The sequence below is a fragment of the Budorcas taxicolor genome, chromosome 11 (genome assembly GCF_023091745.1).
Source record: "Budorcas taxicolor isolate Tak-1 chromosome 11, Takin1.1, whole genome shotgun sequence".
Lineage (NCBI taxonomy): Eukaryota > Metazoa > Chordata > Mammalia > Artiodactyla > Bovidae > Budorcas > Budorcas taxicolor.
In genome coordinates, this window is record NC_068920.1 from 20,699,444 (window position 1) to 20,715,613 (window position 16,170).

Sequence of the window (16,170 nt, forward strand, 5' to 3'; positions counted from 1 at the left end):
TTAATCGCTCTTGATTTTCTAGGTACGAGTATTTTCATAGCAGATAGTGGGGGCTATCTTAATGAATGATACAGCGTATTCAATGAGCCAGTCAATGAACGGATGATGAATAATGCCATGATTTGTTTCTTCTATACATACCATTACCCTAATTAGTAATAGTGAACCACAGGATCACTTCCCCCAGTGACTGGTTGTTTACAGAGGAAAGAACAAAGATAATTGTCTCAATAGTCTCAATAAAGAGAAACCACAATCTAGGAAAGTCTGGTGTGAACATAGTTAACCAAATATTTTTGAATTTGGGTGGAGTTATAGAGAAAGTCGGAGAAGGCGATGGCACCCCACTCCAGTACTCTTGCCTGGAAAATCCCATGGACGGAGGAGCCTGGTAGGCTGCAGTCCATGGGGTCGCTAAGAGTCGGACACAACTGAGTGACTTCAATTTCACTTTTCAGTTTCATGTGTTGGAGATGGAAATGGCAACCCACTCCAGTGCTCTTGCTGGGAGAATCCCAGGGACAGGGGAGCCTGGTGGGCTGGGGGGTTGCACAGAGTTGGACACGACTGAAGCGACTTAGCAGCAGCAGCAGCATAGAGAAAGTAGTCCATTGTGACTTTTTATCGTTTGCAGAGAGCTCACATAAAAGCCAACTGCCCAGCCTTACCATAAGAAACAGTTTGAAAGTCTTCAATTTCCTGTCACTTCAAGTCTATTTTCTATTTAATGTTAGGCTCATGATCTTTGAAATCCCCTGGATCTGGGTTTCTCTTACAGAGGAGAAACTCCCCATGATTATTTCTGCATCTTTGGCCTAGTGAGAAGTTTAAACCAGCAACCCAGAAGACTTGGCTCTTTTATTAACCTGAAAATATTACCAAAGGACTTCCCTGGTAGCTCAGACGGTTAAGCGTCTGTCTACAATGCCGGAGACCTGGGTTCAATCCCTGGGTCGGGAAGATCTTCTGGAGAAGGAAATGGCAACCCACTCCAGTATCTTGCCTGGAAAATCCCATGGATGGAGGAGCCTGGTAGGCTACAGTCCATGGGGTCGCAGAGTCGGACACGACTGAGCGAACTCACTCACTCACTCGTTTATTTGTTTTATGAACTTGCTGTGGGAAATTTATAGAACTGTATAGACAATGTGGAGTTTTTTTAAAAAATTTGAAAACCTAAAGAAAAAGAGCTATGGAGAGACTTCCCCAGTGGTCCAGTGGTTAAGACTCTCCCTTCCAATGCAGGGGGCATGGATTTGGTCCCTGGTCAGGGAATTAAGGTCCCACATCCCACAGGGTGCAACCAAAAGTTAAAAAGCAAACAAAACACCAACATCGAAAAGAACTATGGAAAACCCAGAGGTTCACGTTGGAGGGAGCAGACGTGCTTTTTCATATCATGGGAGGAAGCCACTGTAGGTCTCCGTAGGAAAAACTAATCTTGTGTCTCCTTTTAAATGGAAATTTCTTCTGCGAAAATCTGGCTTTCCGCCTGATCTAGGATTATACCAGTGAGTGGGCAGGCGAGGGAAAGGCAGTGAGGGGTAGCCAATTAGTCAATCAAAAAATATGTATAGAATTCTCCATGCACCCAACAGCATGCAGACTCAGTGGGAGATACAAAGAAAGTGAGGTACAGCCTCAGCCCATGGGAAGCTTGTACTGGTTTCCTTTTGAGGCAAGGTATACTTGTGCTAGCAGAAAACATGGCACGAGGCAGCATTTGCATTCGGCAGTCTGTCTCGTAGATACGAAGTGTGTAATACAGACAAATAGGCTGCTATTCTGGGCTTATCACTACTTCCTCTGTGCCATGGGGTGTCAGTGTTTAAGGTAGCTACGGAAGCTGCTTTTCATAACTGGGTGGACTGAGTAGCTAGGAACTTAGCAGACCTCTTGCCACCAAACATAAGATGGTTTGATTGAGAAAATAGGAGGGATGAAAGAGGTTCCCCCCCCCAAAAAAATAGTTCCACAGAGATTGTGCTTATGTCCTCAGAGGACTAACTAAAAGCAAAAGTCACATAAAAATGTTTGGGGTGGGGGGAAACTTTGTGACTACAAAATTACTAATTGCACAGCAAAATTTTTGTTTTTTTAATAACCATTACACATAGCCTTGAGAAAACCTCTTTTAGAAATGTTGAAGGAATAAGTACATGGACAGAGAAAAGTGAAATGTTGAAAAAAGCAATGATAAAGGTGTATTGACCTGAAGTTTTCAGCTAGTCATTTCCATTGTTTAGATCTTCTAGCTGATAGCTCAGTGTTTCAAGTTCATGACAGCCGGATGTAGCAGTATGCAGGCTCACTATTCTCATGAGAGCAAGGTGGAGATGGGAGATTCTCATGACAGTAGCTGACATGTCTGTCATTCACCTCGTGCCAGACTTTTTGTGTTTTGGTATGCATGTTTATAGCAATCCTATGTACTGCTGCTGCTGCTGCTAAGTCACTTCAGTCATGTCCGACTCTGCGTGACCCCATAGACAGCAGCCCACCAGGCTCCCCCGTCCCTGGGATTCTCCAGGCAAGAATACTGGAGTGGGTTGCCAAATCCTATGTACAGGTGGTAACTAAAGTAAAACAAAATTAAGCTCTTTTCCCAAAGTCCTCCAGCTAATAATTCCAAAGCCAGGCCACCTCTATGCTACCTCAGTTAAAGATGAGCAAAACAATAGAGACTTTATAAACAGGTTAAAAAGTGTAGGGAACTCTGCACTTTCACAGTGGTTCTGGAAGCCACTATGAAAAAAAGGATAGGAACACTGTTTCTCCCAGTGTTGTAAGTGTAGTCGTTGTACTATTGGCATAACACTGGACACTGGACATAAAATTGGACAGTGTGTGTGTGTGTGTGTTAAGTCGCTTCAGTCATGTTGGACTCTTTGTGACCCTATGGACCATAGCCCACCAGGCTCCTCTGTCCATGGGATTCTCCAGGCATAAATACTGGAGTGGGTTGCCATGCCCTCCTCCAGGGGATCTTCCCAACCCAGGGGTTAAAACTATGTCTCTTGTATCTCCCTGCATTGGCAGGCGGGTTCTTTACCACTAGCACCACCTGGGAAGCCCTAAAGTTAAACAATATTAGGAACTAAATATCTGCAATTTAACAATGGGTTTTATACGATGACCAATGAGGAAAGAGAACAGTATGTTTAAACAATAACAGCTGGATTTCCCTGGGGGCTCAGTGGTAGAGAATCCACCTGTCAGTGCAGGACACACAAATTCGATCCCTGGTCTGGGAAGATCCCACATGCCTCAGAGCGACTAAGCCTATGCACCACAACTATTGAGCCTGTGCTCCAGCGCAGGAGCCACAACAGGTAAGCCCGTGTGTCCTAGAGCCCGCGCTCCGCAGCAAGAGTAGCCGCCGCAATGGGAAGCTCGCAAACTGCAACTTTCAAGTAGCCCCCGCTTGCCACAACTAGACAGAAGACCACACAGCAGCGGAGACCCAGCACATCCAAAAGTAAATAAGTAATAAAAACAATGACAGCTACCTTTCCTCCTAGGAAACTGCCTCCAGAACACCTTATTATTCCAAGAAAAGTATATGAGAAAATACTGATTAGCTGTATTCTTACTGAAGTGCATGAAGTTTTTGTAAATGTATGCAGTTGATATAAGAGAAGTTTGAATTGTTTAAATATTTAGAATGCTAATTTCTTTATTTGAAAACAAATAGACTTGTTTTATTAACTTACCCAGAGACAAACTATATGCATTGTTCATTCTCCAATCTTTTCTACACTCCTGAAAATCATTGATAAGAAATTATTTGGGGAAAAAAAATGCTTGGTCAACAACAGAGCACATCATCATGAAAGTTCAAAACACTGGGGATAAAGAGAAGATCCCATAAACTTCCTCTAGAAAGGAAAACACAGATTACTTCCGAAGGAAGAAGGATCAGAATGGCTTTGGACTTATCAGCAGCTGCCTAGGAAGCTAGAAGAGAATGGAGTGAAAACTTCAAAATTGCAAGGAAAATTTCCAGCCTAGAATTCTACACTCTACCAAACCAGCAGTCACATGTGGGGGCAGAGTATAGATATTATCAGACTGCTAAGGTCTCAAAAAAATTGCCCTTTCATGTACATGTTTTCGAGGGTAATACTCTTCCCAGTTACGAAAGTATCTCGAGAAAGAAGAGGATGTAAAATTCAAGAAACAGGTGATACTGCACTGGAGGGGGAGTAGGGAGAGTGAAGATAGAGGCAGACCCCAGGGGACAGGTATGTAGCAGGCCTGCAGAGCAGTCTTGCAGTTGGAGTGATCTCCAGAAGAGATGCTCTGAAAAGAAAAAGCTAAGACAATTCCGAGTGTGTTTGGCCCTATGGAAAGGAGACTTATTCAACTCCGGGAAAAGCTTGGAGATGAGTGATTAAATATAAAGAAAACTGAGAAGCTGAACGTCATGGCTGTAGGAAAACAGGTTGTGCAAAAAATGGAACTCGATCTTAGCAAACCTCATGACTCAGCCGTGAATAGTCATAATTGTTTTAACACTGATTATGAGCCACAGAAAAATTGTGATATCACAGTGTTGGGAGGATGGGACAAGAGGAGATGTGCATCGATGTGCTGGTGGAGATTAAGCAAGAGAAAGTAAACCCTCATGTTTCTGGAGGGAACTCAATGGATAATGCCTAAAACTGAAGGAAATAAACAAGACGTAGAGATAGAACCATGCTACTTAGCGATAAGGAGGTAATTACTAAAAAAAACAGCTGAAATAATTGAACATGGTTGACTCTTAAGGCAAAGAATGGAAGAAGGCATTCAGAGGACTGTTGTGGTTTTTGTGATAAGCCTTGTAGAATTATTGACTCTACATTCTGTGCATTCTTTGATAAAAATAAAAAAACTTTTTTAAAAAGTAAGGGGTAATTCAGATAAGAGAAAATGACAAGGATGAGTTACCGTTCCCATTATAAGGAAATTCAAATAAAATACTTAAAAAATTAATATAAAAGAAGAAATTAAGATTCATCTCAAGTATAATTTCCTAAGCATTCAAAAGAGACAGTCATGAAATTCCATGTTCCTCTCCCTTTTTTCTCCCACCCATCCTCACTCTCTGGTCAAATGTTTGGGCTTCGTCTCTGTAAGCTGTAGGTTATAGGGGAACTTCAACTTAGAGTTGGCTTCTGTTTGAATTAGAATGACTAGAAAGTGTGGAGGCCAAGTTTGAGCTTTATTGTCTAAGCCAGTCTCTTGGCTGTGCAGCTGTGTATCTGGTTTCTCTTTGCATCTCCTCAGATTCTTAGAATATCTTAGGTTCAGCCATTCTGCCCTGTCCCCCTCCTCTGCTGGCTTCCTGATCCAGGCTCATCTGTCTGTCCACCTGGCCCTGACACATTCCTTCCTCTGACCTTGCTGCCTACATTTGCTTTGACCGTCCTCTCCACTTCCTCAGCCTAATTCTTAATTCCTGGCTCCCCACCTCCTCATCTGAACGTGGCTAAATCCACTTTGGAGAACCAAGGCGAATGGAACTGCCTGAGAGGAATGTGGAGAATCTGTAGCTCTGTCCTTTCTTCATTCTTGAGAGCCCAGCTGCCAGCTGAGGGCACATGTGGGGGAAGTGTGTATGTGTGTGTGTGTGTGTGTGTGTGTGGTGTGGTGTGGTGTGGTATGGGGCAGTGCGGGGGTGGGGGGTGAGTGGGGAGAAGAGAGCACAGCCGTCTTGGACTCCGTCATTTGCCCTGGGAATGCTCATGTGTATTTTTGATATCCTGGTGTCGTCTTTCTTTTATTTGTTCTGCATGTCTCTTAGATACCGCTCTAAAATTTAAAACCCAGAGGCATCTTTCCAGCTTCCTTGCATGAGCAGTGTTTTGACCTCTTAAGAGGCCATGGCCAGACTTCAGCTCCTGGTGATCTTACATGAAGTGACGTCTGATTTGCTTTTAGACTGCATTCCACACCAATCTGCCCGGCCCTGCAGTTTATGGGCTCACTCCTGTTGTCTTTCAACATATGGAGCAGTGTGAGATAGTGTGAGTTTGAATCTTGTCAGGGAGGCTGATTAAGCCACCATCAGGGACAGCAGTCCTATGTGTGAAATGTCCCAGGCCTTCCCGAACAGCTCTGGGAGCGGCTGGGGGTGGTTGGTGCTTCTCCATTGCAGGGCAGAGAGACCTTGCTAACAAAGCAAACACATTGTTTTTGTATCACCGGCTAGGTCCATGGTGGTAACATTTGGCACGTTGAGTAACAGGGAACATAGATAACTGTGAACAGATGGGCAACTATTAAAAGATCCAGGGGCTTTTATCATTTCTCAGTTGGCCTTCACCCACCTACAGGATACCCAGTTCCCTTGTTAAATTACATAAAGAGCTCAAATAAATTTCTTCTCCCTCCTTTTTTTTTTTCAATTGCGATGGAAGCAAAAGCTCTGACGTTGAAGAAGAGAATAGATGAGAAACTTCTAATTTTGAATCCCCTTGGGATTAGATGCTGATTTCAGCTGCACACAGAACAGTGCCCCATATTTTGAAAGAGTAGCTGCTGGCAGTTTCAGGGGAGATGACTTTCCAAAATAGACAGTGAACTCCCCCGTCCGTATCTGGTGACCATCTGACATTTGGGACACAGAATTACAGAGCTATCCACGTGTTTTGATGCGTATAACCTCGCTGTTAAAAAATGGCAATGGCATGTCATTATTATGCTTACGCTCAGAACTAATGGAATACAAAATACAAAAGAGAAACACCTTACCTGGTTCTCAGAAGCAGTGGAAAATATTTACACATCTTAGAGCAATAAAATTTCTCCACACTCTGGGGAAGTGTTGTCTCTGGTACAGGAGTATGCTAGTCCTCTTTGGCTCAGAATGATGCTTGGAAGGTTCATAAGAGTAGACGTGGGACTTCCCTGGTAGTCCAGTGATTAAGACTTTGCCTTCCAGTGCAGAGGGTGTGGGTTTGACCTCCGGAAGCTAAGATCCCACGTATCTCATGGCCAAAAAACCAAAACATGAAACAGAAGCAATATTGTAACAGACTCAGTAAAGACTTAAAAAGAACGAGTGAGAAGTCCAGACACTGACTGAGATGAGACATGTCTTCCTCTGTCTGGGACAGCAGCCTGATTTTGCCCAAAGCAGTCATCGGTTGGTATGGTCAGTTACAGTACATATACCTGAATCTGATGAACCTGGCCAAATTAGATTAGGTTCATCAGAGGTGGCCTTAATAACATTACATTCCAAGGCCAGTAATTTTAAAGTATATCCTGTGTGGGCCTCCTGGTGGTTCAGTGGGAAAGAATCTGCCTGCCAATGTAGGAAACCCAGATTGGATTCCTGGGTCAGGAAGATCCCCTGGAGAAGGAATGGCTACCCACTCCAGTATTCTTGCCTGGGAAGGTCCATAGACAGAGGAGCCTGGACGGACTACAGTCAATGGGGTCTCAAAGACTCAGACACACCTGAGCGACTGAGTACGCACACGCATGTACACTAAGTGTAGCTGTCGAAGATCTCTTTGGAAGCAGGAAGGGTAGGTACCCAGCCCACTTTTATTCTCAGTCCCTTAGCTTTGAAACCAATTTATCCCAGCCAGGAGTACTGGGTAGCTAAAGATCCATGTGTCCAAAAACAACCCCAACAAAATCTAAATTTTTTTCTAAAAATAACCAACGGAAAATGGAAATAACCATTTTTATTATTTTATTTATTTATTCATGTATTTTTTATTGTTATTTTTGGCTCTGCTGGGTCTTCGTTGCTGTGCATGGGCTTTTTCTAGCTGCAGCACAGACTTAGTTGCCCCATGGTATGTGGAATCCTCCTGGAACAAATGTTGAACCTATGTCCCCAGCATTGGCAGGCAGACTCCCAATCACTGGACCACCAGGGATGTTCTCTCATTCTTACTGTTTTAAACTAAAACCTACACTATTAAAAAAAATAGTTTAAAGCAATTCATCTACAAAAACACTGAAACTAATGATAATAAGTAGAAGACAGTTAGCTCTTGGAGGGAATGGCATCTGTTGCCAAATGATACAGTTTGATAAACGCATACTTCTTCTGTGCTGGGCTCTTTGGTTTAAGATAATTGAGTAAGCAAGGTTATCACTGAGTTTAGTGTCCCCTGTAGAATTATACTTTAACAGAATCATTGGAAATAGATAAAACATGCTAACACCATTTAGCAGGAACGTTGGTAATGTTAATTATGAGATATATGTTCATAGGATTTTTTTCTCTTCCTTATTTTTTAAATTAGCACATTTACAGGAGACTTGGAAAATACAGAACACAGTTACATATAGTTCCTATATATTACAATTATTTTTAAGTAGATAAATTGAGATTTTTAGTTGGAATTTGAGTATCAAACTCTTAAAAATTAACAGAACGAATATACAGAAAACTAGAAGGATATAGTAGACCTGAAAAGCACCATGAACCAATTCAACATAATTAAGATTTATACAGTTTTCACACAATAGTAGGATATAATTCTTTTCAAGTTCCCATAGACTATAAACTAGGAGAAACTGGAACATATCCAGGGGCATAAAACAAGGCACAAAATTTTCATGGTCTGAAGGTATTGAAGTCATACAGAGTCTGTTCTCTTATCACTATGGAATTATGTTAGAAATCAATATCAAAAGACATTTGAAAATAACCCACATATTTTCAAGTGCAATGGTTCACAGGCTTTTAAGTAAATGTTATACATCAATTTACCATAGAATAAAGAAACATCCATGGAGACACATGATAATGGTATAAAGAGAGTGAATATTTGTGTATTGCAATATGATTCTTATAAACATCCCTGAATTGAATAGAAAATAAAATGAGCTCAATATAATTAGTTTTTATTCTGCTGTAAGTTTTATGTTTTTTTGAATTTCACCTATTTCCCTGACATACAAAATTACTCTCGAGGTAATTAAAGCCATAGCTATTCCAAATAATTTTTATTTCCCTTCTCGCTGCTGTTAAGTTTAATGGTGTCAGCTTGCTAATCCTCCCTGGTGCTCACATGGCTTCCATTTGTGCCGACAGTTTCCTAGGATGGCAGAAATGCAGGGGCTCATGGAAAGACTGGAGCGGGCTGTCGGCCGACTGGAGTTGCTGTCTGCAGGGTCACACAGGCCTCCTGGGGACTGCGGGGAAGTTAACGGTGTCAACGGAGGTAGGACTACACAGTTGTCATTACTGGTCTCTTTGTGGGTCACTTAACTTTGTTCCCATCATTGAGTTCTCATGAAACATTTCTATGAACTTTAACTCCTCCATTTCTTCCTTTCTGTGAGACCATAACATTAACCAGATGCAAGCGATCCCCCCAAAAAAGAAAAAGAAAGTCTCAATCCACAGTCCACAAAAATTACCTCTATCTGTGCCTGTTAACAGCACAATGCATGAGCTGAATGTCATTATTCCTTCATTTTAGTGTTTATACTGCTCTTCCACATTCAGTGACTAAATATGTTATCTAAGTTGTTATCAAAAAGAAGCTAATGTTCTCTATTAGACTGTAAATTGGAAGAAATTATCATTCTGTGCATTTTAATTTTAAAGAGAACAAGTCATTAATTGTAAGAACTGCAGTTTTGAAGGAAGAGAATCTGATGTGAAACCAAATATTATTTTGAGGTAGCATGATCACATCACATTGTTTTACGTTTACCATTTCTCAGCAAATATGTTTTTAAAATTATATGCTAATGCCACACATTTTTAAACAGAGTTTAAAAATTGTGTGATCAAACATATAAAAAGTTAACTACTTCTTTAAAAAGATGCTATGCATGGCCACCTCTGTTATCTCCAGTAATTTTTCCAAATTCTTTTTGTCTAAGGTTGCAGATTTAGCAAATAAGAATACAAGACACCCAGTTAAATTTGCATTTCAGACAAACTACCTTTTTTTGGTCGAAGTGTGTTCTGAATACTGCATGGGATATACTGCATGATACATACTTCCTCTAAAAATTTATTCCGTGTTTATTTGAAATTCAAATATAAATGGACAATCTGTATTTAATCTGGTAACTCTATTCTTGTCTCACACCCATTGCTTCCATATCTGACCCATTTTGAATTTTGTCAGTCTTTTGGGGCTTGAGAATAGCCCTGGGGAAGAGGGGGCTTCAAAAAATAAAAGCTTTCACTGGGCAAGATCCACATTGGTGCTTCTAGAATTTCAGGCGTATTTGGAGCTGTGCCTTGCATTACATGCCTTGGGACAGAAATTACTGTGTGAACACAAATGCACAGGCTGGATTTTTTCCCTCTCCCTACCCCTCAAACATAATGAAAATTAAAATGCCCTGAATGAATTGAAAGGGGATGTTGTTTAAGGGAAGGCTGCCAGGGGCCTGTAAGTTTTTTCCGCATCAAATGAGACACATCTTTGATTTCATTTTAAGCTTCTTTTTGTTAACTATACAGTTGGTATATGAGATTCAATAGAATTTATTTGTAAGGAAATATTTTCATGTTCTTCTTCAGTAACTTTGTTTCCTTATGCCTTTGGCATCAGGTAATCAAAAGACATTTCTGAGATTGCTGCCCACAAATATAAAGCCTGTGAATACATAAAATAAACTCCACCTCCCAGGTTAGTGTTGCTGAGTTAAAGAAAAAAGAAACCCCAGTAATTCAAACCTCACTTGCACAAAGAGATACTAGACTGCTCTTTGTACTTTCTTCATAGAAGAAGAATTTCCTGGAAAAATTAATAAGCTAAGCAAATTTGGAAGGCATATACTTAAATTACTTAAATATTTAAACACAGTTTCTAGTATAACAAATCATTCCAAACTGGTTATTTAAGTTCTCTTTAAAAAACTTAGCCAGCAATTTACTATCCTACTGATAGTATGAAATGAAGACAGGTACTTGGTTAGTAGGATAATTAGTAGAAAGTCTAAATGATGTCCATCCTTAAAATCTTTGCTTATCCTGAACAACATGACTTCCACTACTTCTAAATTAGTCAGCTTTGGTAATTTTCTAAATTTTATTTTTTAACAAATCCTTAAGGACAATCTTCTCACCTTCATTTACACCTTCAAATGTAAACACCATCATTACAATAATGTTATAACTGGTTATTTTTTTTTTAATTTAAAAAGAAACTTGTAGAAGGAACCAGTTCATTACAGATCCATAGTATGCACAGATTAAAGAACTGCCCTATGAGGCTGGTGTTATGTTGTGTTTTATGATGTGTTTTTTGCTTACTTTGACAATCAGGTAAGTTAGGCTCAATTCTTGAAGAAATATTTTCATGCCTGCCTAATGACAAGTACTGTAGTAGATGCAGGGGAATCTAAGATGAATTATACACAGTCCTAAATCTTCCAAAATCTTTGGTCTCCATGCATTACTATTCTGGGCCTCAAATGCTTTGATTAACAGATGCTCAAAGGATGCAGACTGGGGAGAAAGACAGGTCATTAAAGGCTGCCCGGAGGAAGTGTGAGCAGAGCTGAGTGATGAAAGAAAATTGAAAAATATTCCATTTTATCATTGTCCCTTCTGCCATGTAGAGGCCTCCATCACATTTTAAAACCTTTTCCCACTTTAAACACTAGGCAGAGACCCCTCAGACCTCTTCTACGGCAACAAACAGGTTTATCTGTTTCCAAATGGATCCATAAGGAATCTTTGGGTTTGCACCTCTTTTATGTTATAGAAGTTGGTACATACTGCATTTTAAACTTAGGATGATAACTCAGCTTCAATACCCTGCCTAGAAGTGAGACTTAGAAGTAGGTGCAGAGAACTGTGAACAACTGTTTCCATCACTCTCTGGGCCTGTGGAAAGGGCAACTGGGAACCAGGGAAAAGGAAGGAAGTTTATCCTATGCATTTATGAGCTTGGATATTTCTGTCCAGTATAAGAATGGGACTCCTAAGTTTGACTTTGAATCTTAATAGGCTGTACTGCTGAATTTGTCAGTATTAACTTTTTCAGTATTAGAGATGCAGTCAGGGACTTAGACAAAAGTTTTTTCTAATGAAAAGTCAGGGAAAGAAATACAGAGCACCCCAGGTTGGGCCATTGCTACTTCAGCTTTAGAGTAATTTAGCAGATCAGAATTCACTGTGGGTTAGCACACCAGTCATTTTTACACCCACCCTCAATGTCGCTCTTCCCCTGGGAAGTGAAGGAGGAAGTAAATAAATGTGTGAAATCAACTGACTTCCTACTTTGCCCAGAGTTCATTATTACCTTTTCGTTGTCCTGAATAGTCTTGGTAACTATTTGCAAGGTCGTTATAGAACTTGGATATGTCGGTGTAGGTGTAAGTACACTGGCTTTGGATTCGGAAGGTGTGATCAGTTTTTGGATCTGCCACTTAACTTGGTGTATAGCCCTTAACAAGTCATATGCTCTGTTGCATCTTCATTTCCTCATCAGTGAAAGTGTGACAGTGCTACCTACCCCCGTGGGTTTGGGGGCGAATCGAATGAAAGCGTGTAGGTGAAAGTACCTGCTCAACGAAGTATGTCAGAAAGAGAAAAACGAGTATCGTATATTAATGCATATGTATGAAATCTAGAAAGAAGGTACAGATGAACCTGTTTCCAGGGCAGGAATAGAGACGCAGATGCAGAGAATGAACATTGGCTCCAGGAGCCAGGGAGGAGCGGGTGGGACAAACTGGGAGATAGGGATTGATGAATATACGCTACCATGTGTAGAATAATTAGCTGGTGGGAACCTGCTGTATATGGCACAGAGAGCTCAGCTCTGTGATGACCTAGAAGGGTGAGATTGGGTGGGTGAGAGGGAGGCTCAAGAAGGGGATATATGTGTATATATAGCTGATTTACCTCATTGTACAGCAGAAACCAACACATTGTAAAGCAATTATATTCCAATTAAAAGAGTTTTTAAAAAGGAAGTACTTATTCAGGAGAACAAAAATAGAGGAAAACAAAAAAATTAGGAAAACACTGCTTTCTTGAGCCATTGAGAAGTGTTTAATAAGTACTGATTGGGTGAATGAATGAATTAGTGAATAGAAAGAAAACGATTCACATGACATGAGACTTCCCTGTTACTTACGGCAAAGCGATTCCAGCTTTTACTAAATTACCAGGGAATAATAACACAATGTTCTTTTCTAAAGGTGTGGCACCCTCTGTGGAGGCCTTCGATAAGCTGATGAACAGCATGGTGGCTGAGTTTTTAAAGAAGAGTAGGATCCTGGCTGGTGACGTGGAGACCCACGTGAGTACTTTCCTCTGTCGTACTCTGTGGAAAGATTGACTGCTATTAAAATATTTTTAAAATAGTAGTCATAACTAGGGCTGGCGAAGGATGGAGGGATTGAGACCCTTGTGTGCTACTGGTGGGAATGTAAAAGGTGCAGCCCATATGGAAAAAAATATGGCAGTTCTGCAGAACATTAAAAACAGAATTATCATATGACCCAGCCATTTTACTTCTGGACATAGACCCCAAAGAATTGAAAGCAATATCTCAAAGAGATATTTGTATACCCATGTTCGTAGCAGCATTATTCACAGTAGCCAACATGTGGAAGCAACCCAAGTTGCTGTTGACACGTGACTGGATAAACAAGCGTGGTCTGTGCATACGACAGAATATTATTCTTTCATAAAAGAGGAAATTCTCACACAGTGAAAACATGGATGAACCTTGAGGACGTTATGCTAAGTAAAATAAGCCTGTCACAAAAAGATACTGTATTGGGGAATTCCCTGGCAGTCCAGTGGTTAGGAACTGGCACTTTCACTGGTTGGGGAACTATAATCCCACAAGCCATGTGACATGGCCAGAAAAAGAAAAAAAAGGTACTTGTGATTTCATTTATATGAGGTATTTAGAGAAGTCATAGAAACAAAAAGTAGAATGGTGGTTGCCAGGGGCTAGAGGGAAGGATAAAAACAGGAACTTATTTAATGGGTATTGTTTTACTTCTATGATGCAGACTAAACTCCAGAAGAAATTCTGGCAGTCTGATGCATAACAATGTGAATACACTTAACGCTACTGAACTGTGTACTTTAGAAATGGTTAATGTGATACATTTTGCCTTATGTATGTTTTACCACACTTGTTTTTTAAACTGCAGCCTGAGGAAAAGCAGAGTTGTAGAATTTGATAACTCTGGATTGGTAGAGACTTTTAATGCTACTTAGACCAGCCTCCCAGTTTAGACACTTTTCTATACATTTAAAAAATCTTTAGCATTTTCCCTGAGGCTAGACATTGTGTCCTTTTAATGAAAGTAAAAGCCAAACCAATTAACAACCTAAAAGAAAAAAAAACATTTATTCAGGTTCTTTTTATTTATTTGCCTTTGTTTCTTTCAAGGATTGAATTCAAAATCCATCTGCTTATAGATTTCTCAGCAAGAGAGCATCCCAGCAAAACCATTTTCAGTATAGACTCACAGAAAATCTGATTCTTGAATAAAGTTGTGGTTTGCGTTTAAAAAACAACAACAACACTCTTTTTGCTCCTTCTTCAATTAGACATTATACGCAACACTCAACACCAGTCTTCCAGGGGATCTGGCAACTCAGATTATACCCTTGGTTCCAGAATTGTAATTAAATAGGCATTTATCTCATCACATTTGCAATGTATTTGCTCATCACATCTAAGAAAAATGAAGATTAGTCTCATGGACCTTTTTATTAAATATTCCTGTTGAAATCCTCATTGGCAAAAGAAAGGTAGCTCTGATATGCAGGAGTTCTAGAAAAGTCTGTGTAGTAAGACCTACTTGAGATGTATCACAGAACTCTAGAATTGCTCTGGTTTGTTCTTGAGCTTGATGTCTGTGTTTACAGAAACCTGGTCTGCACTAACATGGTAGCTGAGCTTCTGATATGTTGTCTCATGATCGTACTTGAAATCTAACATATAAAATGGAGTATCAGCCCCAAGACACTAAAAGAGATTCTTAAATAATTGAAGAACAGTTTACTCTCTTGAAAACTAATAGAATAATTATTATAATTAGTATTGTTACCATTAATATTGACATTATATTATATATAATGTGTACTTCTTAGGTACACAGTACATTATAATTTTTGTTAGTAATGTCACAAAATTCTATGTAGTGTTCTTTTACAGGGGAATAATGAAGCCTGTAAATATGTATATTTAACTTTGCATTTTAAGAAATGTAGGGTTTGCATACTAAGTAATTCTCTTCAAGCTGCATAATAAACAGTTCCTTTAAATTTTTTGTAGAACGAAGTGAGTTATCAATAAAGTGTGGCTTGATTTATATGAAGTTTTTCCTTCTCCCTGCTCACCAGCTTGAGAACAGCATGACTCAAAGGAAGGAATATTCTCAATAATGAATAGATAATGCTTAAAGAAATGTGTGTTTTTCACTAATTAGTTTTTTAACAAGGAAGGAAGGAAAGAAGGGAAGAAAGAGAAGACAAAGAGAGAAAAACACTTCTCATCTGAAAATGCAGACTCGGTTTCTATAACACAAAGAAAAGCGCAGACAGCGTTTGTCCATCTGCCCATGACTTTAATACGTTGAACAAGCAGTTTATTTTTTCTCTCTTATAGAACCATGTGTCACTGACATTAAGCTTGCAGCTGCTGCCTCTCCCATAAGCCAGAAGTAGGGGTTGAACTTTGTTCCAAGAACACACCTGTTGCTTAGGGGGAAAAAAAAAACCCACATACCTGATTGTACAGTATGGAAATTTGAGAATAACACAAATGTGCATCACGTTAACTCCTGTCCCTGTGTGTAAAAGCTGTTTCACAGACACTAACAATGAAAAAGGACGGCCGAGCTATGATTTAACGTCTGTCTTGTGTTGGCTGCTGGTCGGGCTTAATTTACTGAACACTCAATAGTCTATTGACAGAACAGACCACAAAAAAAGGGAACTAATAGCTACAATTAGGAAGCTCTGTTGAACCGAAGAACAGAGCAGGTTTAGAAAAGATTAGATCTTGTAAAGCTGCCCTGTATGCGGCATAAACTGAAGGGCTTATTTAAATTACCCTTCAACCCAGGAATGCTGACACAGCTTGCACCCTTTTTAAGAGATAAACAAACAATGCACAAGTTTATAATAGATGTTTGGGGTAAATATTATCCTCAATGTCAAAGAAAAGGATCCCCCAGAAACTGGGCCTACAGAATTGTAAGCCCTTAGTC

General features: G+C 40.0%; 1 protein-coding gene across 1 annotated transcript in view; it reads left to right on the top strand.

Moving 5' to 3' along the window:
- Positions 1 to 16,170, top strand: part of CAP2 (cyclase associated actin cytoskeleton regulatory protein 2) — a 149,927-nt gene that overhangs the window by 17,449 nt on the left and 116,308 nt on the right. The window contains exons 2-3 of the mRNA XM_052647869.1: positions 9,047 to 9,176; positions 13,132 to 13,232. Coding sequence (XP_052503829.1) covers positions 9,056 to 9,176; positions 13,132 to 13,232 — 222 coding nt within the window. The 5' untranslated portion in view covers positions 9,047 to 9,055. The remainder of the gene's footprint in view (positions 1 to 9,046; positions 9,177 to 13,131; positions 13,233 to 16,170) is intronic.